At 36.4% G+C, this 27,781-nt stretch overlaps 1 protein-coding gene across 3 annotated transcripts; it reads left to right on the plus strand.

The window, feature by feature from the left end:
* SLC25A14 (solute carrier family 25 member 14) lies at positions 1 to 27,596 on the plus strand. Of its 3 annotated transcripts, XM_074359092.1 has the most exons (11): positions 285 to 357; positions 488 to 737; positions 6,406 to 6,499; positions 7,771 to 7,918; positions 10,146 to 10,240; positions 11,665 to 11,750; positions 14,526 to 14,621; positions 19,242 to 19,366; positions 20,148 to 20,283; positions 26,114 to 26,194; positions 27,140 to 27,596. In XM_074359092.1, the coding sequence occupies exons 2-11, from the start codon at positions 663 to 665 to the stop codon at positions 27,179 to 27,181; spliced, it is 978 nt and encodes a 325-aa protein (XP_074215193.1). In that variant the 5' UTR covers positions 285 to 357; positions 488 to 662; the 3' UTR covers positions 27,182 to 27,596. The 3 variants fall into 3 exon arrangements, with proteins under 3 accessions (XP_074215194.1, XP_074215192.1, XP_074215193.1); XM_074359091.1 differs by lacking the exon at positions 488 to 737 and having other exon boundaries at positions 8 to 357; XM_074359093.1 differs by lacking the exons at positions 488 to 737; positions 26,114 to 26,194; positions 27,140 to 27,596 and adding an exon at positions 22,929 to 26,104 and having other exon boundaries at positions 1 to 357.
* Positions 27,597 to 27,781: the final 185 nt, after the last annotated feature.

The raw sequence follows: 27,781 nt of genomic DNA on the forward strand, positions 1-27,781 counted from the left end.
GGGGGTTGACGCGGTGACGGGGCGACATCTCTGCGCCCGCGTTAGCTGCAGAAGCGGCCAGATTCTCACACCTTAGCTCCCTCTCCCTGCCCTCCCTAAAGTCAGGTTGCCCCCTCTGGGCCTTTGAGCCTGCAGCCCGCCTGACTCCCGTGTTAGGACCCCCATTGTTTCCGCCTCTTATTTCGCGCCTTCTTTTTTAGGCTTGAAGGGGGCGGGGTTGGAATGTCTGCGCCACCACCGTTGCCGAGGCGACGACTTGGTTACTTCCGTTGGTCTCAATGCTTCCGGGTTGGCGCTGCGGTGTTGTTTCCGAAAGTGGGAGCCTCGGCTTCCCAGTCGTCCGATGAGCCTGAGCAGGTGAGGGGGAGCTCCTGGACTTCCAGGCTGGGGAGCGGGGCTGGGCCGCGCCAGGCCGCGCGGGGCCGGGCTGGCCTGGTTCCCGGCCTGGGAGGGGCTTAACGGTCCTTTGGTCTCTCTCTCCCCTCAGCTGAGTCCCTTCCCTGTCTTTCACTCTTCTGGCATCGGTGGTTTTACTTCTTCTTCGATTGAACCCTGCTTCCTCGACCCCCCTGGGAGGCCGCCTCCTTCAGGCGCCTCCCTTCTCTCCACGAACTCGCTCTGACAGCTGAGGAACTGGCAAGATCCTGCTACCCAGAGGGTGAATGGGTATCTTTCCCGGAATAATCCTAATTTTTCTAAGGGTGAAGTTTGCAACGGCGGCCGTGATTGTAAGCGGAGTAAGCAAACACCTCCATTGTATTAGTGTGAGGGATGCTGTTGAAAGATGCTCCCCATTCAGTTTCTAGCCCCTGCCACTCCTTGAGGTCAAGGCCTTGAAGGCATCTATTAAAATGCAGTTCAGCTAACTAATTGGGATGACAGCCATTATCAACATGAATTAGTTTATCAGACAAGGTAACAGAGGGGACATTTGTAGTTTTCTGTCAGTGTTTCCTCTTTTTTTTTTTCTCAGGTTAGGGATTCTTAGAGTCATCATGAACTCTTCCTTCGCCTTCACTCCCTACATCATCAAGTTCCTTTGTATCTCCATTTTAGAAGTTTATCTCTAATCTCGCTGCCAACAAACATCTTGTCTGCTTTACTTCACATCATCCTAAGCTACTTTCCCTGCCTCTCCCTATTGTAATTCACTGCTGCTGCAGATCTAGCAAGTTAACTAAATGTGGTGGATTTCCCCAAGTCACTTTCCTATTGAGAAATTTACAGTATCCCTCCCACCCTGCCACACACACTTTGGTTTCAAGCTTTTCAACTTAACGTGTTCCATGTCATACTTCTTGTCTGATATTATTTCGACCAGATACGATAATTCTCTGTTCCAGTTAGGTTGCATATTCTGTCTCAGAACAAACCACACTAATGCTTGCATCCACATGCTGTGCTTTCCCCTACATTTGTGTCTGTCCATCCTATTTTCCTCGTACCCTCTCCCTTACCTACACCTGTCCAGAGTCTACCTGCCCTCTGTCAAGTCCCACTCTAAGTTCTCTCACCTCCATAAATCTTTTCAGATTATTCCAGCCCATGTGGATTGTCTCCTTTTCCATGCTTCTCCTGCTCTTATAGTTTGTACTATATAATTTAGCACTTATTTTTTTCTAAATGAACTAGTTTGACTACTTCTACCAGATTATAAGCTCTTGAAAGGCAAATACTGTATTTCATACAACTTGTATCCCCACGCCCATCTCCTAGATTATCCAGGAAATACAAATATTGTCATGGTGTTAGAGCATATGTTATGTGTGTGGTTTTTTTTGACGTGACATTTATACCCATAGCACATTACAGATTTGGGCATTTAGTGCCTTCGATAAACATTTGTTTGAGTCTCCATTATTACCTTCTGAATCTGAGAATCTCTAATGTGTACTCTTTCTTAAAGGAGAAAGCAAGAAAGGCACCTAGATTTTTCTGACCAGATCTTTGGAGTAGTGTAACAGGGTTATGTAACTTGTATTCTGGGACGTTCTTCTCGCTGTTTAGGCTATCAGATTTTCCCTAGTCAGACTTCAAAATACATGCCTGCATTTTGAAGACATTTTTCATTGGCTTCTTTATACAATAAAAATATTTAAGGTACTGTATTTCTATTTTAACTCAGATATGACTTCTCTTCTTTTACCCATATCTGGGGATAGCCCCAACAAATCATAAATCATTTTTAGGGTGCCTGGGGTATTTTACACAAGTAATTTTCTGCAATAGAAGCCAGGGAAGAGAATTAGTATGGAGAGAACCTCTGAGAATCAGCGAAGTGTTATGTACAGAGTGTCTAGCACTGGTCAGGTCCATCAAGTTAACTGTCTGATTTTCCCTGTAACCTTTTACATACAGGCTGTATACATAGATAAAAGACATCAAACTGGAACCAACCAGGCATTTAGTGGATGTGAACCCAATTCTGCAAAATATGCTAGGAGTTATAAAAAGTACTGTGAGGCATAGTATCTGCCTTCAGGGATCTTACCTAGTTAAGAGAGATAACATGGAGGCAATGAGAAGATAAACCTCATGCTAGCCATTATTTGTATGCCTGAGATTTAAGGTATAGAAGACATAAATAAAGGCTAAAAGACCATTACACAGCTGTAGAATAGGTATGACATAACATGCATGTGTATATACAGCCTTATGTAAAAGACTTGCAGATATTAGCTGACATTTTAAAGATTCAGTAGTGTGAGATGGCCCCCACAAAAGAAACTGCAGTTTTCAGTTGTAGTAATTGAAGTATAATACAGAGAATGACAAAAATGAACATAAATATTTAACTTAAAGAAGATAAGATGTAGGAGAACGTGATAGCTGTCTTTAAATATTTGATGGAGTCCCTTAGGGAAAGAGAATAAATTGTTCAATATTACCTTCAAAATATGGGTGAGAACTAGAGGAAGGCATACTTTTTGGTTCAGTATGAGGTAGGAATATCTAAAATCAGACTTAATCAAAGATGATACAGGACTTCATAACAAACAAGATTCTTTCCTAACATTAGAGGGAAAGGGATTTTACTGTTAGATGGAAATAGGGGTTGAACTCAGCCAGTGGTCCCCAGACTTCTAGATTTCATGGGCCGATAAAATTTAAGTGAAAGTGTGGGGACAGGGCACAAATTAGGGTAGCCAATCTTATTTTGCCAAATAAGAACACTGAACAGAATCAACTATCAACTACTATTATCATTCCATACAAGAAAGGTGATTTTTAAAAAATGCTCCAAGAGTAGGAAGAACATGATCTTCTAATGGTTCTTTAAATTAAATACATCTAGCTGAGAAAAAGGTACTAGGTACCCTTATTTTCTTCATTTCAACTCAGAATTGTGAAAATTTCATTAAGGAACTACTGGGCTAACTGATCTAAGATTGTGACTGATCTTTCTGCTCCCTACTGTGGCTTTGCCCCCTGCCTTTAACTGCTTATTATTGCTCCCTGAACCCTGAGCACATCTTTATTAAAAGCCTGGTTAGCACGTAGGAAAGTCAGGCTTCTGTACTGAAAGGAGTCGAAAGAAGTTGCAAAGAGAAAGCTTTGGAGAGAAGCATAGCAGCCATTTGAAATGTTTCACTATTTGGGGAATGCTCTAAATTGGTGAATGGAGAGGGCTTTTTTAAAAACTGAAGTATAGTTGATTTACAGTGCTGTGTTAGTTTCTGGTGTACAGCATAGTGATTCATTATACATATATATATTCTTTTTCACATTCTTTTTCATTATAGGTTATTACAAGATATTGAATATAGTTCCCTGTGCTATACAGTAGGACCTTGTTGTTTGTCTATTTTATATGTAGTAGTTTATATCTGCTGATCCCAAACTCCTAATTTATCCCTCCCCTCCCCTTTTCCCCTTTGGTAACCGTAAGTTTGTTTTCAATGTCTATGAGTCTGTTTCTGTTTTGTAAATAACTACATTTATCATTTTTTAGCTGCCACATATAAGTGATATCATATGACACTTGTCTTTCTCTGTCTGACTTCACTTAGTATGATAATCTCTAGGTCCATCCATGTTGCTGCAAATGGCATTATTTTATTATTTTTTTATGGCTGAGTAGTATTTCGTTATATATATTATATATTCCATTTATATATATATATATGTATGTATGTATGTATGTATGTATGTATGTATATATATATATATACCACAGCTTCTTTATCGAGTCATCGTTGATGGACATTTAGGTTGCTTCCATGTCTTGACTATTGTAAATAGTGCTGCTATGAACATTGGGGTGCATGTATCTTTTTGAATTAGAGTTTTCTCTGGATATATGCCCAGGAGTGGGATTACTGGATCATATGGTAACTGTTTTTAGTTTTCAAGGACTCTCCATACTGTTTTCCATAGTGGCTGCACCAAACTTCATTCCCACCAACAGTGTAGGAGGATTCCCTTTTCTCCATACCCATGGAGAGGGCATTTCCCCCCCAACAAACTTAGAGAAGGGATATGCTGTGGTCCTTGTTTTCCATGCCTACCCTCTCACCGTGTGTGTCATATTTTACTATCAATTGTAATCTTAAAATGAGGGCATAGGTGAAAATGATGATGAGGTAGTATTTAGTACTCAAGACTCCTATTTCAAGCTGCAGCTGATAATTGAAGTGCTTATTCCTACTTTGCTTTTTAGAATTCTCTTCAACAATTTTCCTCCAAAGGAGCTATCTACTGCAGACTATGTCAGATGGACTGACTGATCACACTATGCTGGAAAGGGTCCATAATTATTTTTGTGGCCTCTAACTAAAACATTGGTCTGCATGTTTGATGTCCTTTCTGGAAAATTGTTCTCTGCTTAGTTACAGAGAATTCCTTATGTGGAAGCAAAGCAGAATTTTGTCTCCCTTAAAAAGAGACTGATTCAATGATATTAACCCCAGACTGGGCAGTGGGGGAGGTGGGCAGTAAGTATTATCTGTTAAAATGTAAATTTGACTACTTAACTTTTCAAAATATAATAATAGCTATTAGTTGTTGGACTAAGTGCCAGATACTTTTCTAAGTGTTTTACATGTATTATTTAATTTTCACAACAACCCTTAGTATAATATTTATTAACCCATTTTACAGTTCAGAAGACCCAGGGACAGAGTGGTTAAATAACTTGCCCAAGCTCATAGAACTAGTAAGTGGTGGTATCAGGATTTAAACCTAGGCAACCTGACTTTAGAGTCGTCATTCCTGACCATAAACCACTTGAAGTTGCTTTTGAAATTCAATAGTATACATACCATGAAGAACTGAAAAAGGAATATTTAAAAGAAATCTGAGAGTCCATCCTGAGAAAAGAGATTGCTTCCAGCTGGACTAGGATTTAGTAGGCAGTGCTTAGAGCAGTAGTTCTTAAAGTGTGGGTGTTATTATCATTGTTTGCAGATTTGCAAATTCTCAAGTCAGACCCAAACCACCAGTCAGAAACTCTGAGGGAAAGGTCCAGCAATCTATGTTTTAATCTGGCTTCTAGATGATTCTAGTGTACATTAAAATTTGAAAACCACCAACCTTGAGGGCAGAACTGTACAAAAATAAAATCTGAGAGAGAAATAGCTGGGAGTGGCAAGAAAAAAAAGGCTGAAAAGATTGAAAATGACAGGTCTAATGGGGGTGGGATGGGGAAGAAGGAAAGGGGGGCGGGGAGTAGAATACATGGTTAAAGAACCCAATCATCAAAGAAAACATACAAAAAATATTTGTATGTATGTGCTTTAAAAGGCCAGGGAAAAGCAGAGTCAATAGATGGAATGTCAGAGAGAAGAGGGACATCATCCATTTGCTGTCATTTCTCTGGGAACCAGAAGGAAAGTGAAAAGGTGCTTAACTCAGCCTAGGCCTAGTAGGAGGAGGTTGTGTGTAGCTGAAAAGTAGCTAGGTGAAATAAAACCCTAAAGTTTAGTGGAGAGATGAGAAGGCTAAGAATATGAGACGGTAGCAATGTCAATGTATCCTTTGTACCTGATTCAAGCTAGCTGAATACCATGAACTGCTTTTATGAGATGCCTCAGCCTATACAATTTAAACTCTGGGTTCCTTCACTTATAATTGTCTGGTTCAATATCTAAGTTGGGTGTGCTGAATGTACTGAAGCCTTTTCTTTGGGTGGGGATGGGGGTAACATTAAAGAAACTAGAGAAAATGAAGGGCACGGGTTGATCTTTGAGCGAATTGCACAATTACCCCTACAGAGTGGCAGTAAAGAACATGTTCATGATCATCTGTCACATGAAACAGGATACTTCATTTTGTGTCATTCCACTTTGTAGGTTTTTTTCTCTCCATCTGTTTTATTTGCAAATTTTGTTGATATAAATTATGTGATCATACACTAACAAATGCTCCTCACTCTTGTGCCTTGTTCTGATTTGTGTTTATTTTTAGCACCAGAAAAGTGCCACTGTAAGTCATGAGATGTCTGGTCTGAACTGGAAACCCTTTGTATATGGCGGCCTTGCCTCTATCGTTGCTGAGTTTGGTAAGAGTGTCAAAACTGAGAGCTCTGCTCCTTATGGTATAGATGGCAGCATTATTTTTGGTAAAAGAAGCTTGCTCTATTTTTTTAAAAAACTTGTCTCAAAGCCATCAAGTAATATTTTCTGAGAAAGTACCGCTAATGGTATGGCAAGTAAAGTTAAGAAAAGTCAAATTTAGGAAGCTTTTTTGATAGTTTAATGATTTGTTAATTTGCTTGGCATAAGAAATATACATGAAAATATAGAGGGAGTTAGATAAGATAGGGGTTTCTGCTCTATTCCTATACTAATGGTCTTTCCTTTATGCTAAATTGTTTATGAATTTCTTAGTAAGTATCTAGACTTCTTTTTTTTCAAACCTCTTTCCCATTTTAGAAGAAAATTGACTAAAAGGTCAAACTAGATTCTTCTCTATTTAATTTTAATTTTGAAATACTTTTAGATTATGTTTTTATTATCTTCCAAATTTTCTCTTTCCTAAACTATTCATAAGTGACCTGAATCCAGTCAATTTGTTGACTTTATTGGCATATATTCTGGTGGTGTGATTTCAAGGTTGTCAGTGACCAGAGCTGTATAATCACCTTGTTAGTTTTAGACCTTGAAATAGTCCTCGAAACATATATTGTCAATGTAATGACCACTTCTGTGTGTTGATATAATAAATTTGGTTGAAGAAATTTTTCCACCCAACACTGTGCTGCTATTGGTCCTGAATTACCTAAGGAACCAGATAAGTACACCAAATAGGACTTTCCCATTATCTTTCTTAATACTAGGAAACTGTTTCTTACAAACAGATAAAAGAAAGAAAACCCACAAAACTTTGTAATACTATATAAGAGTATGTGGAGCAGCAACCCCATGTTTTCCTATCTTCTTTGTGAAAATTTGCAAAGATTTTTATAAGGGAAATATGGGGAGACTTGAAGTGGCAGGGGACAGAAAGAAGAGACAAAAGCCAGATTGTGTGTTACAGATAAAATTAAAACAACATTTAAATTATCTTGCATTTACAGTATATTAGGACTATCTTAAAGCATTTTATTGTATCACAGTTTCAATTATACTATGGGTCAAATCCTGCTACCTACAGTGCATTTCACTTTATCACATACAACTCTTGTCCTCTAGTCATGATATTTTAGTAGAGATCTAGGTGCTACAAAAAGGACTTTGTCTTACGTCTTAGAAATTATCATTGCCTTAAATTCAGCCAAAATTTAACTGTGATTCTTTGGAAAAATTTAGAAATGAGTGTATTCCTTCACAGGAACGTTCCCTGTGGACCTGACCAAAACGCGACTTCAAGTTCAAGGCCAAAGCATTGATGTCCGTTTCAAAGAGATAAAATACCGAGGAATGTTTCATGCCTTGTTCCGAATCTATAAAGAAGAAGGCATATTGGCTCTGTATTCAGGGTAAGACTGGATTCTTTCCTTACATCACAAATACAAATACTTTTTCAAGAAGCCATGTATTTCAGGCTGTCGGATGGTTTGTGCCCTTCATAGTCACCATTTTAACTTATAATTCAGTATTGATGTGCCAGTTTATATTTCATTTGCTTGTAGTCTTGAGCTTTGGATTTTGTGTTCATTTGGCTATAAGTGATACAGTTTAAAATGGATATCTCATTGCAGCATTGGCTTTCTCCTTTTTTCCCGAGAGTCATCTATAGCTACCATGAATAGTCATGCCAATTAACACAATATATTTCTGTGATATTCTTCCTGAGTTGCCAAATACTGACTTCTAAAAGAATTTTCCTCTTTATAGAAATATTATTCTGGTAGTTTAAACAGAAAATGCAGAATAAGGGAGAAGGAGACCCATCTTTTTGGGGGGTCAACTTTTGATTAGCCATAGGTTGGTGGTTTATTGTCCATTTTGTCATTTTACTAGTTCACATCTGCATCTAGTGTACCAGTTTATTGCTTAGAGAATGGACATCATTTTATTATTAACCTATGTTAAACTTAATTTCAAAGATAATTTACTTGGGGAAAGAATCAAGTATTACATCCTGAAGCAAGTAAATCATGGATCATGTTACACCTTGTTCTTACATCAACATGGATAATCACAAGATTTTTTTTCTGATAGCAAGCAATAAACTCAGAAATATGCATGTTTTGTCATCATTTTTTAATCTTAACCATCTGAGCTGCTGCTGTCTTTCTATTTATAACTACTAAAGTATAGTTCTGCGATTTGAAAGAATCTCAAAGGAGGTATGAGTGAGAATGTCTCCAGTTCATAAGCAGAACTTAAATAGGGTAAAATTTTGACTCTGGTACCTCCTTCTTGATAGGATTAAAGATGTATCAACAATTTCTGGGAAGTAAGGTTGATTTTTTTCTTAAATCTGTGAAGTGGGTTATGATGCATGCTTTTTCTACATTACTGATTCAATTTGCTCATATTTTGTGAAGGATTTTTTCATCTAAGTTCATGAGAGATATTGGCCTATACAGTTAGTTTTCCTTTTTTGTAACTGTTTTTGTCTGGTTTTGTTATCAGAGTAATACTAGTTTTATAAAATGAGTTGATAACTGTTCCCTCTTCTGTTTTCTGGAAGAGATTGTGTAAAACTGGTGTTAATTTATTAAGTATTTGCTAGAATTCCCCAGTGAAATTATCTGGGCCTGAAGAGTTCCTTTTTGGGAACTTTTAAATTATAAATTTAAAAAATTCAGTGGTTATGAGACTACTCAGATTATCTATTTCATCTTTTTAAAAATTTTTAAAAATTAATTAATTTTAATTCATTTATTTCTTTTTGTACTATCTATTTCATCTTAAGTTTTGGCAGTTTGTTGTTTTTAAGTAACTATTCATTTCTTCTAAGTTGTTGAATTTATGAGCATAAAGTTGTTTATAGTATTCCTTTATTATCCTTTTAATGACTGCAGAATTGTAGTGCTAGTCCCTGTTGCATTCCTGATATTAGTGACTTATATCTTCTCTCTTTTTGCTACTATGAGCCTTGCTAGAGTTTTATTAATTTTATTTTTTTCAAAATAGCTGACTTTTTGTTTCATTGGTTTTTCTGTATTTTCCTGTTTTTAATTTTATTAATTTATGCTCTTTATTATTTATTTCCTTCTACTTGCTTTGGGTTCATTTTGCTCATCTTTTTCTAGTTTCTTGAGGTACGAACTTAGATTATTGATTTTGAGACTTTCTCTCTTTTCTAATGTAAGTATTTTGTGCTATAAATTTCCCTCTCAACACTGCTTTGGTTGCATCCCACATATTTTAATGGGTTTAATTTTCATTTTCACTCAGTTCTATGTATCTAAAAAATATTTTGCGACTTCCTGGGAGCTATGGATTGTATAGAAGTGTGTTATTTAATTTCCAAGTGTTTGCAGATTTTCCTTATTGATTTCTAGTTAAAGTCCGTTATGGTCAGAGAAGACACACTATGTGATTTCAATTATTTTAAATTTGTTGAGGTTTGTTTTATGACTCAAATGCACTCTCTCTTGGCAAATGTTCCATAGGTGCTTAAAAAAATGCATATTTTGCTGTTTTTGTGGCGTGAGGTAGGTAATGGAAGGGAGTAGGCTGTCTAGATATGTATAATCTGCAAGTGCATGTTGAGTATAATTGACTTAATTTTTCTTTCTTTTTTTTTTTCAGAATCGCTCCTGCTTTACTAAGACAGGCATCATATGGCACCATTAAAATTGGCATTTACCAAAGCTTGAAGAGATTATTTGTAGAACGTTTAGAAGGTCAGTATCAACTCCTCATTCTCTTTTGGGGTAATACTCAAAGAGATTGTTGAAATCATGCTTAGTGAGAAGTGCTCCTCACAGGGTGCCTAAGAGTGGGTGACAGTCATTGCAAGGGCAAAATGAGCTTATACTGATTTGGGGTTAATCCTTGCAGAGATGATATATAGGTTAGAGGGACCTGCTTTTCAAGTTTGTCCCTTTTACTATCAAACAAACGAAAAAGGCTTCTGGTCATCACAGAGGGAACATGGAACAAGTTTCTTGAGAAAATTAATGCTGTCCTCATCGAGAAGAGGACTTCAATTGTAAGGAATCCTCTAGCTGCCAATTTTGATAAGATTTTGTTAGGTGGTGTAGTTTTAGGTTGTTATAACCTGGATTCTAGTGTACATATGTCCACCTTAACTCATATTCAGCATTATTGTATGTCTCTCTGCTTGTGGCTGCAGCATTTCCAACTGGATAGTGTGCTAAAAATTTACCTCAGGCTTGAGACTACTGCATAGTTAGGGACAGCTGGAGAGCCTTTCGGTTGGAAATGTCTTTTGAATCACTTTATTGTCCTAAATCAACTTTTTCTGGAGCCTCTTCTTTGAGGATCCTGAAGGATTCTCTTCCTAAAATAGTTTCTTTTTACAGATTCTTCACTTGGGTTTACCTGGTTACTATTTGCAGGCTTTTCATGGTGAGGAGGTGTGGTGAAAATTGAGTTTTAGGACAATACATATGCTCTGTGTTTTCTTTGTTTTCTTTTTCCTACCTGAGAGGATTTATTTCCAAATGTCTAGTTTTTCACATTTAACAGTAGAAGTCTTATATAAATAGAGGCTAGTAGATATCAAGGCCAGTTAAATTTAATGCTTAGATAATTTTTTTCTATTAGTGATGAGATTTTATCTTTTAACATTCAGTTCTTGTGTCTTTAGAGTTGATGATTCTCCAGAAAAAGACTTTAAAACTTCTCTACATGTTTGAAGTGATTGAAGGGGAAATAGCACATTCTGAATTTATGTGGAGTATTGGCAGTTATATCGAAAAATAAGATATGTTCCAGTGTCTCTTAGAAGTATTTAAAATAATGATTTATGTTTTACAAATTTTATATATTTCAGCACTGATTTGGGATCTTGAAATATTTGAGTTTCTTTATTTTTATAAGCTTTGTAGTTCATTTTTTATTGAGTTACAATCAGTTTACAATCTTGTGTCAATTTCCAGTGTAGAGCACATTTTTTCAGTTATACATGAACATACATATATTCATTGTCACATTCTTTTTCACTGTGATGTAGTTCATTTCTATAGTCATTTTTCTGAACAAGCTTCCTTTCCTCTGATAACTCAGTACCGTGTTCTCAGAAACTGATACCTCATACAAGCAGACCTTTCTTTCTTTCTTTCTTTTTTGTTCCTTTTTACAGATGAAACGCTTTTAATTAATATGATATGTGGGGTAGTGTCAGGGGTGATATCTTCCACTATAGCCAATCCCACCGACGTGCTAAAGGTAAGAGAAATCTGGCAGCGTTGGATATATCCAGTGTGAAGTGAAGAGCTTTGAGTCAGATTTGGGTTCAGATCCCTACTCTGTCACTTGCCAGATATAAAAACTTGGGCAAATCACTTAACTGCTTTAATTCTCAGTTTCCTCATGTATGAAATGAAGATAATTTAGTATTTATCCCATAGGATTGTTAAGGATTAAAGATAATATATGTAAACTGTCTATCATTATACTTGGTAGGTAGTTGATGTTCAATAAATAGTAAATGTATTAGGATGTGCATTAATCCATTGGTCTTCAAACTAGAGTATGCCAATCTCTTTGTTTCTTCCCAAGTGCTGTACAATGTTAAGGGAATCAATTTCCAGATCCCTTACTTTCATTTGTACTCTCTTCAGAAACAGATCTGAGAATGAACTTGTCTTTATAATAGCCCTTTCCCCACTTTACAAAAGAAAGGTATATTCCCCCATGCATTTCAAATCTTAGTATGGTATATTGACCTGTGGTGTAACTTGAAGTATCAAAGGGGTAAATTGAAATACAGTTTTTGGAGAAGCCTCCTTTAATAACTGATTATGTCTATAATGTCTCTGTCTTTTCCTGTCTTATCCATATTTCTATTAAGAATGAGATTTGGCCTTAAAGTGGTATATTTTAGCCTGCGTTGGAATATTCTGAATTCAAAACCAGAACAATATGGGTTAGTGGTGCTGAGTTTTTAAAATATAATTAGATTTCTTTCAGATTTTATTAAAACACAGAATGAAACAATAATACCAATCTTCAGCTTATTTTATCTCAGAATAGTAAATATTTCCTCCTTATTAATTTATTTAAACTTACGATTAGTTAAAAGCACTAAATATATGATTAAAATGTGTAAGAGGATCCCAAGTTTTTAAAAATTATTTTAGGGGGAATATGACCAAAAAAAGTGAGAGAACATATGCTTTATTTATTGAAACCACAGGTGGCTAGGTTAGTGAAGGGGAGATCTGTTGCAATTAAGAGAGTTTTGAGAACTGAGAGAGTGACTTGAAAAATAACATACGAGAGAAACCAGTGGTGGTTGATGAAGAAAAGATATGAAATGTTATTTCTGGATTAAATTGATAATAACTTAGCTACAGAAATTTTATATCATTTTAGATTTACAGAAAAAGTATTTATGAAGAGAATTGACTGTATCCTAAAACTCTAAAATATTTTCAGTATAATCACACTTATTAGAATGTGCTTGTCAAGAAAAATAATACTTAACTCCCAAAAACTTCTTTTGTTATCCTGGTGGATCCTAGACTTAATCACCTGGGTGATTTGCTTCACTTTCCCATCCCTCTGACTAGATGATTACAACCATTGACCAATGCTATAATCTACCTTTTCCTTTCTTACACTTAGGTAGGGCTGAGTGATGAGTGGTGTTAGGGAGCCGGGGGTAGTCACAATCTTATGTAGGATTTTTAATCACAATTGGGCTGTTTAATCCTTTTACTTAGCCTTGGATAGCTCTTTCTCTGAACTATGTGCTGCTTCCTTGCCTTTGTGCATATAGTTTTCTTTTTGCCTGCAGTGCCTTTTCCCCCTTCCCTCATGAATTTATTCTTCAAAACTACCCAGGAATAGGACCAGGACTAGGACCCGAGGAATGAGGTATTCCCCCTGGGTGCAAAATGTAAGGGTATAGCAAAAGCTCAGTAATCAAGAGAGATAACATTTTTATGTAATGTTTTTCAAAAATTAAAATGAATATAAAAAATTCTTGATGAGCAAAATAGTTGTGTTGTTGTACAATCATCTCACTCACCCTAATTCTGCCCTGTTGGATCCTGTCTTCAGTTTCAATTTTGATACTTGGTTCATTGTGGATTTTTATGCATTAATTTTGATTTTAAAAAATTTTGCACTAAGATAATATTTATCTGGATTACTGAGACTTTTTACATTCCCCCTACTACATTTTGTGCCTGAGGAAAGTGCCACACTTGCCTCACAACTTCTTCTTACAAATGACAAAACTCAATTTAAAGTCTCATAAACAAAAAATTATATTTTAAACATTTTTTTCTTTTTATAATTACATAAGCAATGCATGTTCAATGTAGAAAAATGGAAGGCAGGAAAAAACACAAAAAATAAAAATGCTCACTTGCAGCTTCAGCACTTAGACTTAAGCCACTGGCAACACTTGGGTGTATATGTTCATCCAGTTTCTTTGCTGTGCGTATGATTATTTTTAAGTTTACATATTTTTAATTAAAATGATACACCATACATACTGCTTTGCAACCTGCTTTTTCTATTTAACAATTTAATTGTTGACAATTTCTAATATCCACAGATATTATTCTACAAAAAAATTACATGGCTGCATAGTATTCCCTTAAATGGATGTATCATAATTTATGTAACGAATTCTTTGTTGTTGTTTTGGACATATAGGTTATTTCTAATTTTTCACTACACTAGTCATATTTTAAATGGATTATTTTCTACCCCCACTGATTACTTGTTCTTTCTTTTTCCCAAATTTTCTTCCAACTCCAGAAATGATGGACTTAATATGAGGAATGTGAGGCTGGTGAAAATCACCTTTATAAAATATACTTTGACACAAATTACATTCTTTCTGTATGTAGTTTGTCATTAATTTCATCATAATAGCAGGCTGATTTTTCTGATAATTCCCAAATACTGTTCTTAATTTTAAATGAGTGAAACATCTCATTTTGGTTCTCTCTGTCAAAACAAAATGCTTACCTCTTCCGATTTTAGATTCGAATGCAGGCTCAAGGAAGCTTGTTCCAAGGCAGCATGATTGGCAGCTTCATTGATATATACCAACAAGAAGGTACCAGGGGTCTCTGGAGGGTGAGTATTCTTTTCCTGGTATTGTTCTATACACAGTTCCTAGAATTTGCAAAGAATGCCTTTTGTATAAAGCCATAAAATTGTGAATTGTCATCTTATACTATATAAGATGCTTGATAACCCAAAAAATAAGGTAAGAGGCTCCTTATCACCTATGAAAGGACCAAAATTTATCAGTTGTCTTTATTTCTGCTTAATGTTTGGGGATTGTATGTGTGAGAGACATTATTACATTATTTGAGATAGTCATTTTGGTTTGTTCAAATTCACAGTGAATTTAGTTCTTCAATGTATATTTTTGCCAGTTTTGCACTAACACAGCAGTGTATGTTTATGGTCTCTGTAGTGCTTATGATCAAAAGTTGTTACCTAAAACAACTTTTTAAAATACTATAAAAGGTAAAAGATAGTGTACTGTAAAATATTGGGACAATATATAAAAGAGAAAAACATCCAGTAGTCCACTAGCTAGACATAATCACTGTTAGTCTTCTAGCTATACTTTGGGGTTTTTTTTTGTTCCTATAACTTTTTAATCCTATTTTAATCACTTAAGTTTGTAATATTAAATAAGACTACTAGTAGAGGAGAGTAGAATGGGAACTCCATTAATAGACTCTTAAAAAAGAAAGTTTTGCTTTTCTCCTTTCTTTATAATTTTCCCTAACTACTTACTGTAAAAAAATTTCAAACATACAGAAAGGTTGAAATAACAGAACAACGAACACCTACATACCTGGATTAAATAACTCTTGAAGTTTGGCCATATTTTCTTTACCTATTTATGTGTATATACACACATACACATACATACACACACTGCTTCTTTTCTTTTTCTGCTAAACTATTTGAAAGGAAGTTGCAGACATCATGGTAACTCTCCTAAGTACTTCATTATGTCTCTCCTAAGAATAAGGACATTCTCCTACGTAACAATTCCATTGTCACACACACCTAAGAAAATTAATAACAAGTCCCTAAGAGCTAACATCTAGTCCATATTCAAATTTCCTTTATTGATGAGCTGAGGTGAGTTTTCTTAAAGAATGTTTCCTTGTATTTCCCCTGTAGTTCCTGTAAGCTGGAAGTTAGGTATGTTAGCTTGATTAGATTCATGTTAAACATTTTTGGTAAGAGAATTTAAAAGATGACACTGTGTGTTTCATATTGCATCACAGGAAGAGGCACAAACTGTTAGGTTGTCCCACAATTAGTGACACCAAGTTTGATTACTTAGTAAGATGATGTCCACCAGATCTTACCGTCATAAAAGATAAGTTTTTTCCCCTTTGCAATTAGCAAGTAATTTTTTTTTAGATTTTATTTATTTATTTTTTAAAACACCTTTATTGTGGTATGGTTCCTGTACAGTCAACTACACATATTTCAGATATACAATTTGATGAATAGTAAGTAAGTTGTAGAGTGATATTCTTCTAACAACACGCACATATCCTATTAATGACCTTTCACCAAATGGTCTTAGCATCCATTAATGATCCTTGAGGTTTGCTTTTTGATAAAAGGTACTTTGAGGTACACTTTCTTGATTAGTTGAATTTAAAACCAGAAAATGGGACTAACTAGAACTTTTTCACAGACTAATGCTAAGGGAAAGACAAAGACAAAGCGATGTATAGAATTGGAGATTTTGTCAGGGTACTTTATAATAGCTATTTTATTTTTAATTAAAATAATTTTTAAATTGTGGTAAAATACACATAACATAAAATTTACCAGCTTACCTATTTTTAAATGTACAGTTTAGTAGTGTTAAGTGCATTTATGTTGTTGTACAACCAGTCTCCAGAATTCTTCTCATCTTGCAAAACTAGAACTCTGTACCCATTAAACAACAACTTCCCATTTCCTCCTCCCACCAGCCCCTGGCAACCAATATTTTATGTTCTGTCTCTATAAATTTGACAGTTTTGGGTAACTCATATAAGTGGAATCATACAGTATCTTTTTATTACTGGTTTATTTCCCTTAGCATAATGTCCTCAATTCATTCATGCTGTCACATGTGTCAGAATTTCCTTTTTAAGGCTGATAATATTCCATTATATGCATATACCACATTTTGTTAATCCATTCATCCTTTAATGGACAATTAGGTTTTTTCTGTATCTGGGCTCTTGTGAATAATGCTGCTGTGAACATAGATGTGCAGGCATCTCTTCAAGACTGATTTCAGTTCTTTTGTGTATGTACCCAGAAGTGGGATTGCTGGATTGTATGGTAATTCTGTGTTTAATGTTTTGAGGAACTGGACATAGCTACTTTTATGATCCAAGCTATTTACTTCATCTAGACATGTAAGGTAGAGACGTGAAGTACATTGTGTTACATATTCCTTTGACACAGACATGTATTTTTTATATATTAAAATATAGGAATATTTCTTTTATTTCAACAAGGAAATATGTTTGCATTTTTCTTTAAACACGTGGTCCTCTTTCCTGCTTTGATTATAACATGGGTCCTGGAAATATTTCACTTTCTTGCTAACTCCATTGTAAGAAATGGCAGCACAAGTATTGTAGCAGAGAGTAACTGGCACTTAATGTCAGAGTTGGAGAGACAATAGAATGGTGGGGACTGTGGTGAACTGGAGAGCACTTGCCCTGTTCATTGCTGCCATGCACCACATGAGTCCAGTTTGGCCAAATTTTCTGGACGTTTAAGAGAAGCTGAAAATCTGCATCCCTGTGTGAAGTGTCCATTCCTGTGGTTTTTTGTTTGTTTTAGTATGTTGACAGCTAGTTCGGCCTTCTAAGAAACACTGTGTAGGCCACACAAAACATGTCTACAACCTGAATTCAGCCCGTGGGTCCTTACTGTTCACCAAGTTAGTCTTCTGAGGCCATCTTCTAACAGAGTCAAGCAGGTAGAAGGGTCAGAAGGCACTGCTGGGCCAGCCAGCCTGATCAGCAGAATCAAACATTTCCTGATGACAGCACAGGTACATCAGTTCCACTTTATAAACTGAGTTTGGGAATTAAGACATGATCAAACTCTTTATTATAACAGGTATCCCAGAAAGCGGTTGTCCCCATGGTATGTTATTTTCAATTTTAAATGATATTTAAACACAATGATAAAAGTAAAACATTGATTATGAATTTTTTAAATAAAAATTTGGCACATGTGTTTATACCTTTTCTCCTAAAGTTAGAATAATACTATATGTAATTTTATGTCTTGCCTTCTTTAATGTTATAGGCATTTTCTTGTGTCATTAATATTCTTCAAAAACATGACTTTTGGTGCTCTAACAGTCCTATGTTGTAACGTGAGCTGGGATAGGACTGTTGTGCTAGTGAGTGAAAAGCTGGTAGTGTTACCCCAGGAGGACTTTGACTTGGCTTTCTCCCTAGCTGCATCATACCTTTGCTGTCATCCTAGTGTGTCCTTCCAGCAAGCACAGCCTAAATTCTGTGAATTAAACTTGACTTTGCTTCATGGGTTTATTTTATTTTTAATAGCATCTTTATTGAGATAATATATATACTATAAAATTTACTGTCTTAAAGTATGCAATTTAATGTTTTTGGATATCCATAGACTTGTGCAACCGTCACCACTTATCTCAGTTTAGAACATTTTCATCACTACAAAAAGAAACCCCATACTCATTAACAGTCACTTCCCGTGACTACTAACCCTCCCAAATCTAGACAATCCCTAATTTACTTTTTGTCTCTATAGATTTACCAATTCTGGCATTTCATGTAAATGGAATTATATAATATGTGGCATCTGTGACTGGCTTCTTTGGTTTAGCATACTGTTTAGTTTCATCTAAATGTTTTAGCATTTATCAGTACTTCTTTTCTATTTGTGGCTGAATAATAATTCCATTGTATGTACATATCACATTTTGTTTATCCCTTCATCAGTTAATAAGCATTTGGGTTGTTTGTACTTTTTGGCTGTTATGAATAATGCTGTTATGAGCATTCATGTACAGGTTTTTGCATAAATATGTGTTTATAATTCTCTTGGGTATATATCTAGATGTGAAATCGCTGTGTCATATAGTAATTCTATGTTTAACTTTTTGAGGGACTGCCAGTGTTTATCACAGTGGCTGCCCTATATTACATTCCCACCAGCAGTCTATAAGTATATATCTTCTTTGGGGAAATGTCTATTTAGATTTGCCCATTTTTAAATTTGGTTGTTTGTCTTTTTATTCTTGTGTTGTAAGGTTCTTTATGTATTTTGGATACTAGTCCATATATGATATATGGTATATACTAGTCCAGACATGATTTTGCAAATACTTTCTCTCATTGTGTGGGCTGTCTTTTTACTTTCTTGATGGTACCCTTTGAATCACAAAAATGTTTAATTGTGATGAAGTCCCTTTATCTATTTTTTCTTTTGTTGCTTGTACTTTGGGTGTCATATCAATGATTTTATTTTTAGTGTAGTAAGTGAATTGGGAATTTATAAGTGTTCCAGCATTAGCCATTGATTTGAAGGAGTGACCTCTGTACTTTAAACTTGGATTTTTCTGTGATTTTTAAAACTCTCAGTCTATTTTATTCACTTTTAGACTTATGTCACTACCAGTGTATTTCCTTGGTGTCTAATGTCGCTTATGTTTTACAGGGTGTTGTCCCAACTGCTCAGCGGGCTGCCATTGTTGTGGGTGTAGAGCTACCAGTCTATGATATTACGAAGAAGCACTTAATATTGTCAGGGGTGATGGGAGACACAATCTTGACTCACTTTGTGTAAGTATGATAGGTTGTATTCATTCCATAGTTTTAATACTTAAAGCACAGAAAGCATCTTTCACTGCAGTCCTCATGTAGAATTGATAACAGGTACATATGGCCTAAATACCTTTTTCTCTCTCATCACCAGAACTTCAAGACTTCTGACACATGTATAGAGATTCCAGATACTATGGGCACTTTGGTACTTGGGGGCAGTGTCTAATACAGTAGCCTATCAGATGTCTGCAGGATTTGCATTTGTTCATACACAGCCTCTGTATCTGATAAGCTTGTGTTATTTGCTTTGGTCAATTTTGGATCAGAAAGCAGATTTTCTCAAGGAAAAACAGAAAAAAAAGTGTGAAATTTTAGGGCCTATGAAACGAAACCACAGTTTGGGGCTAAAGACTGTTGCTAGTCTCATTCTGCATTTTCTTCATCTTGCACCTTTTATGATACTTTACTGCTCAAATACATTTGACATATGATGCTGTGGTTTGAAAAATTTACATAACCAATATATAATGTGTAGTACTTCCTGCTTAGGGAACTTACTAGACTTTTAAACTATTTCCTTTAAAAAAAAAAAAGACTGTCTGAGTTTTAGATTGAAAAGTAAAGCGGACAGCTTTTGAATTATGTCTCTTAAGATTTCCTTTCTCTTTAGATTGTAATGAAAGGCCAGGTTTTATCTGATGAGTCTGACTCATTGTACATTTATGTTTAGCCTAATTTCTGTTTAAGTGGGCAGAGGTGGAAGTGGGGCAGACTATCTTCTTAAAGTTTTCACCTGTAGTTCTAGCTTTACCTGTGGCTTGGCTGGGGCTCTGGCTTCCAATCCAGTTGATGTGGTTCGAACTCGCATGATGAACCAAAGGGCAATTGTGGGACATGTGGACCTCTACAAGGGCACTTTGGATGGCATTTTAAAGGTATGCACACTATGAACTTGGATTATATTTTTAATTTTCTTTGATGTCTTAAACCTTCCTGCAGTGCTTATTCTTAGTTGGTACATTTCATTCTGAAGATGGAAGAGTCATTATGTCTATTTTTAGTAATCTCTCAGAGTAATTCCCAGATAGGAGTGCTGTCTCCTTGGCAATCTGCTGGTGCACCATGGTCCTTAAGATTATTATTCCAATTTGAATGCTTAAGACTGTAGGATACTTTTATCAATAGCACCATGTAGAATTACTGATAGAAAGGACTTAGCATATCCCACACTTGCTCATTTCAGACAAGGCAGAGATGTTTTAATAGAAAATCTGGTACTCAATTTCAGTTCAGCATTGTGCTATTGTTCACACTTTGAAAGTTTCTGCTATGTTATGTTTGTTGGAAGCTGAATATCATACATGTATTATGTATTATATAATCACTGGTGATAATACTTCTACAAAAAACAAATTTGAGGCTAAAATATGATAATACCATATGGTTTCTCTGCTGTTATCAGTTTAGTTAACTTATCTATCAGGAACCATTTTAGTAGGTACAGAGAAATTACAGCATACTGCAGATATATAAACAGATAATCAACACATCTTGGTAAGTGATAAACTCAGGGATCTATGGGAGGAAATTTTAGTCCAATTTGGAAATTTGGGGTAGATTTCCTGGAGATGGAGGCATCTTGAATAATAATAACTCAAATCAGTTGAGTGCTTTATTGTGTATCAGGAACTGTCGTAATGAGACATATGTATTCATTCATTTAATCTTCACTATTAAAACATACTGGAACACTGAGAGATTAACCTTTCCAAGGTTTCACAGCTAGTAAGTGGGAGAGCTGGGATTTCAACTCAGACCATTGGCTTCAAACCAACATTCTTAACTCTACACTATGGTGCCTTCCTCATGTTGGTGGAGGGTTAGTTAGGTTATAAAGGATATTGAATGCTATGCTGAGATGTTTGGACTCTTTTTTTTTTTCACTTGATGAGGAGCTATTGAAAGATTTTAATCAGGTCAGATTTGCATTTTAAATAGGTCACTATGGCTTTGTGGAGAATGGATCTAAGACAGTGGTTCTCAATCTTAGGTGCACATTGTAATCACCTGGGGAACTTTCACAGCTTCTGCATCCTCCTTAGACAAATGATCTCAGAACGTCTGAGGTAGGGGCCAGGTTGTCAGTATTTTTAAAACTCCTCAGGTGATTGCAATGTTCACATAATATTGAAAACCATTAATATAAGGGGATGAGCCTGGAACAATGGTTCTTAAAACTTTAATATGCACCTGAATCACCTGGAGCACTTGTTAAAATCCGGTGGCTAGGCCCATCACCAGATTCTGATTCAATAAGTTTGGAGTAGGACCTGAGAATTTGCATTTCTAATCAGTTCCCAGGTTAGTTTTAGACCACACTTTGAGAACCACTGATCTAAAGATAGGGAAACTGATTAGAAGGCTCTTTTTTTTTAATTGAAATATAGTCAGTTTACAATGTTGTGTCAATTTCTGGTGTACAGCATAGTGATTCAGTTATACGTATATATATATTCCTTTTCATACTCTTTGTTATTATAGGCTATTACAAGGTATTGAATATAGTTTCTTGTACTATATTGTATCACCTTGCTGTTTATTTTATATATAGTAGTTAGTAGTTAGAAGGCTCTTACAGTAATCTGAGCAAGAGGTGATAAGAGCCTGAACCTGAGCATGGATAGTGGGGATAGAGTTGAGAGTAATTTCGTTGATAAAGTCAACAGGATCGGTTGACTGGGTGTGGAGAGGTGTGAGAGAAAGGAGGTATCAAAGATAACTTACCAGTTTTTGGTCTTGGTGATTATGTGGTGACATTCATTGATGGAGGCATTACAGGAAGAAGAACAGGCTTTATGGGAGACATCACAGTTTGGGATACTTAGTTTGAGGTGCATGAGGAACACCCAGTGAATATATTTGGATATCTTAGTCTTAACTCAGGGATGAGTTCGGGGGTGTAGATAAGAACCTGGGGAAGCAGTAGAGTACAGGTGTTACATAACTGTGGAGCAGGGGACCAGGGAGAGCAGGTAGAGGTGTTCACAACTTTTTTGCTTTCCTAGCACACTGGAGTATTATAAAGCTCTTTCCATTAATGGTGATTCACAGAAGTGGTGATTCTCATCCTCTGTGGAGAGGAGATGGCAAAAGCACCCCTCTTGCTATTTCTGACATGCTAACCCTTCCGCTTGAGTGGTGTAGAGAGAAGAGTAGACCCAAGGAAAGAACTCTGGGGAAATACCAGTTTTTAAGGACTTGGCAGATAAGGAACCCAGGAAAGACACTAAAAGATAACAGTTCAAAAGATGGGGAAACTTAGATGAGAGAACTTAGGTTCAGAGTAGCTACGTACTTACCCAAGTGTATAGTGGGAGATCTGGGATTTAAACCAGGGTCTGTCTGATTGCAGTTTATGCTCATAGCCACTGTGTTGTGTGATATTGTCAGAAACATATTTTCATGTTGGCAGTAACCTCTTAGTACTTACATTTACTCACTCATTCACTTACTTGCTGTTAAAGTTCTTTAGAACAACTTTGTTCTATATTGTCATTATACTTTATTATTTCATTTTCAGAGTGCCAAAACACTTTGGTGAATGGAATTGTGCATTCATCTCTGACATAGAAATGAAAAGCTGCAAACCCATCCTTTTACCTCCATTTAAAACCCTTGAGTGTCTTCTCATTGACTCAAGGCTCCATATTTGACCCCTTTTTAATTCTACAGCCTTATCTCTGCTACCTTTATTCTACATTCCAAATATACTGAACAATTTCTAGTACTAGATTGTCTTTCATTCCCAAGTTTTCACCTGTGCCATATACTTTGTTAGACACCCCACCCCCAATATCCTTTTCTCTTGGTTCCTACCCATTCTTCAGATCATGTTATTTTTTTCATAAAGGACTTCTTGACTGTTAAACTATGTTATGTATGCATGATTTCGTGTACTTACTCTGTCATAGCATTTATTATACTTTTAAAAACGTCTTTTTTATGACTAATTCATGTATCATAAAATTCACCTAGTCAAAGTGGTTTTTGGTATATTAACAGACATGTGCAACCATTATCACTACAGTCAATTTTAGAACATTTTCATGACCTCAGAAAGAAATCCTATGCTCTTTAAGCTATAACTTCCTTAGCCCCCCAGCCCTAAGAAACCACAAATTTGCTTTTTATCTGTATAGATTTGCCTATTCTGGACATCTCATATAAATGGAATTATACAATATGTGACCTTTTTGACTAGCTCCTTTCACTTACCATAATGTTTCAAGGTTCCTCCATGCTGTGGCGTATATCAGTACAGGCATACCTCGGAGATATTGCAGGTTTGGTTCCAGACCACCACAATAATGCAAATATCACAATAAAGCGAGCCACATGAATTTTTAATTTTCCAGTGCATATAAAAATTATGTTTGCACTATACTGTAGTCTATGAAATGTATAATAGTATTGTCTAAAAAAGCAACGTACAGACCTTGATTAAAAAAATCAAGGTATGATTGCTAAAAATGCTAACCATCATCTGAGCCTTGAGTGAGTCCTAATCTCTTTGCAATAGTAGCATCAAAGATCACTGATCACAGATCACCATAACAAATATAATGGTAATGAAGAAGTTTTAAATATGATGAGAATTACCAAAAGTGACAGAAACAAATGAGCAAATGCTGTTGGGAAAATGGTGCTGATAGACTTGCTCAATGCAGGGTTGCCACAAATCTTCAATTTGTGAAAAACACAGTATCTGCAAAGTGTAATAAGGTGAAGTGCAATTAAACGAGGTATGCCTGTACTTCACTCCTTTTTATGGCTGGATAACATTCTGTTGTATGGCTGTATCAAATTTATTCACATTTGTTACATTTTATTGTACAGTTGACCCTTGAACAATGCAAGTTTGAATGGGTCCACTTATATGCAGATTTTTTTAGTGGTTAATAGTATGGTACTACACAACCTGCAGTTGGTTGAATCTGAGGATGTGGAGGGCCAACATAAGTTATACATAGATTTTGAATGCATGGAGGGTCAGTGTCCCTAACACTAATGTCATTCAAGAGTCAACTGTAATTGCTTTTAATACTTGTATGTCCCAGTAGACTATAAGTTCCATGAAGGCAGGGTCATGATGTGCATCTTGCTTATCACTTTATCCACAGCAAATCATTTATTGAATGAATGTATAACTTCATGAAGTAGCCTGTTATCTCTGTTTATCTATAGAAGTTCCTGTTTGTTTTCACTCAACTGCCTCCAGCCAAAAAGTGTACCTCCCACTTCTAATGTTCTGAAGAAGTTGGTCCCTGTTTTGGAGCTTTATAAGGATTCAGATGGCTCATGAGAGTGTCAGAGACCCTGTGTGTGTGTGTGTGTGTGTGTGTGTGTGTGTAAAAGTTTGTGTTCATTTACTCAATAAATATTTATATAGATACTAGTAGAAACTTTACTCTGCTAGACAGTGTTAGGTAGTGGGATATAATGGTGAAGAAGACTAACGTGGTCCCTGCTCTCCTGGAGGTTACATTCTAGTTGAGAGAGACAGGCAAACACAGAGATAATAAACAGTGTAATTTCAGATGGAAGTAAATGCTACATAACACAGCATAATGAGACAGTGGCTTGGTGATGGTGGTGGGGAACTACTTCAGCTAGGATGGCCAGGAAAAGGCTGTGAGGAGGTGACATTTGAGAAGAGGTCTGGATGATGAGAAGGTAGCCACATGAAGATCTAAGAGAAAAACATTTCGGAAAGAGGGAACAGATATAAAGGCCCTGAATTGGGAATGAGCTACACATGTTCAGGGGTTAAAAACAAAGCTGGTGTGGCTGAGTGTGGTGAAAAAGTAGAAGGAAAAAGTAGTAGGAAATGGAACTGGAGAGGGAGGCAGGGGCTAAATCATGTAGGATCCTGTAGATCATGGAGGAAATTTTGCAATTAAAAGGAAATTCACTGGGACCCCATTGGAGAGCTTTAAACAGGAAAGTGACACTATCCAATTTATAATTTTAAAAGATTGCTTTGGCTTCCAGGTGGAGATTGTAGACCTAATTCCTAACCTCATGGGGTAGTAGTCCAGATGTCAGCTAGGGCTGTAATCATCTGAAGACTTGACTGGGGCTGGGGCATCTGCTTCAAAGATCACTCACGTGGTTGTTAGCAGGAAGCCTCTGTTCCTCTCTGACTGTTGGCTGGAGGGCTTAGTTTCTCAACACATGGGCCTCTCTTCATGACATGGCAGCTGGCTTCCTCCAGAGCGAAAGATCCAAGAGAGCATAAGTCAAAGCCTTATTATATACAAAATGTCCTTTATAGCACAGCACTGGAGGTGACATACATTCACTACTGCCGTACTCTATTGGTGACACAGACTGATCTTGATATGTGTTGGGAGGGGCTACACAAGGGTGTGAGTGGTGGGAGGTGGCTTTCATAGGGGGCCATCTTGGAGGCTGGCTACCGTAGACACTTTGTCTCTCTTGTTTATTATTATTAGTATTATCCCAACATTGAGAAAAGTACCTTACATATTGTAGGTGCATAGTAAATATTTTGAGTTGAATGAGTGGGGTAATGGATTTAGAATACATATGAATTCAAAATGTATGTCTTTAGAAAAAAAGGACCATTCATGGAGCCTAAGTTGTTGGGGAGGGGCATGGAAGATGAGTACTAAGATAAAAGTAATTGTCAGCTGTAAAGTGTAAGAGGAATTCACTCTATTTTTCATTTTATCTTTCCCTTAGATGTGGAAACATGAGGGGTTTTTTGCACTCTATAAAGGATTTTGGCCCAACTGGCTTCGACTTGGACCCTGGAACATCATTGTATCCTTTTAGAACATGAGAATGAAAGCAAATCTCCCAGGTAACTGTAGGCTGTGGGAAGGAAATTTTGATTATTAAAGCCTTTAGGCAGGTAAGAATCTACTCAGGTGTTCTCATGGTGACCATAAGAACTAAGTACAGAAATGGCTTTCAGTTGGAGTCTAATACAAACTAAAGGGAGTAGAAAAGATATGCCAACGTTTCTTCTTCAAAACAAAACAGCAACAAACAGCCTAATCTGGAAGGGGCTAGGAAGTTTTTGGAAACCCTGCTGGGAGATGCCCACAGGAAGGTCCATGGTGAGGTGGTCCGTATTTCCCACTCCTGACTATAGGACCAAAATAACTTGGGAAATAATAAGACAGAAAACACTCTTAGGGTAATGGAATCCAGAGCCAAGTAGGGCCATTTCCTCATAGGTGAATCTCTTCCCTTTAGCTGTGTTTGAGAGCCTCCTCTATGGAGAACCATGAGTTGGGTAGCGTGTGGTGGCATTTGTAACCCTGAGTACTGCAGGGTTGAGTAATTCCCTACCCTTCTGGAGTCTAAAAGTTGAGGGAGATAATATCTCTCTCCCTCTTTGGGATTGCTCTGATCACCTAATGTCTGTAACAGTTACTCTAGCATTGAATTATATGTTGTTGATGTTCTTGGATGTGTGTGTGTGTGTGTGTGTGTGTGTGTGTGTGTGTGTGTGTGTGCTCTTTGCCCCTGAAGACTATAAGTATGTTAGAGTTTTAATCTGTTTATATTGCTAAATGCCAATGATCAAAATGAGTACTCAGTGTGTGATCTGCCAGATATATTTTTAAAAAGATTTTAAGCAAGTGCAACTTAGAATAGCACAGACTAAGTACCTCAGTTTAAGAGAATGCAATGTACAATTTTAGAACTGAATGTGGCTTTCAGTATCAACCCCGTGATCTTCCATGACTTACACCTCAGTTTTTCATTACATACGAGCAGCTCAAGAGGCTTCAAATCTAAGGACTGAATTATATGTGAGCCAAGTTCTTCCAACCTTTCTACTTGTTTCTTTTCCCTTTTTCTGTGTTCTAATGTATTTTGACAAAGTTGTAAGTGTTTACTGAACCACTGGTCTCCCAAGGCCCTCCTGATGAAAGAATGATAGGATGGTTCAAAATTGCTCATGTGTTTGTGTTGCCATGGGAACTTTTCCCTGAGAGGAGGTATTAACATTGAGACTCTGGCCCCAGATTGGTATCTTCTGTGAAGATGGATACTGATGGATGACACTCAAAATGGCCTTCTCTTCAAATGTGGGTTAAATGTAGTTTGTTAGCCCCAGACTTGGGCTAGAGCAGAAGGCATAAGCCAGAGCAGTTACTGATATGTATGTTACAGACATCGGTTCTCATTAAAGTATTTATTGCCAAAATCACTTTGGCTTTGTCTTCATTTACTATTTTCTCATTTGCCAACTCTTTAATTTACGTTATGTTCTCTGGAAAGCAATAGAGAAGGTGACTATGATTTTAGGAGCTTACTGAAGTATTCAATAAGTTTAGCCTGGTAAATGTTTATAAATATATACTTTTCTTGCAAAGTAAAATATTTAATTTGTAT

This window comes from Camelus bactrianus, chromosome X, assembly GCF_048773025.1.
Source record: "Camelus bactrianus isolate YW-2024 breed Bactrian camel chromosome X, ASM4877302v1, whole genome shotgun sequence".
In the NCBI taxonomy this organism is placed as follows: domain Eukaryota; kingdom Metazoa; phylum Chordata; class Mammalia; order Artiodactyla; family Camelidae; genus Camelus; species Camelus bactrianus.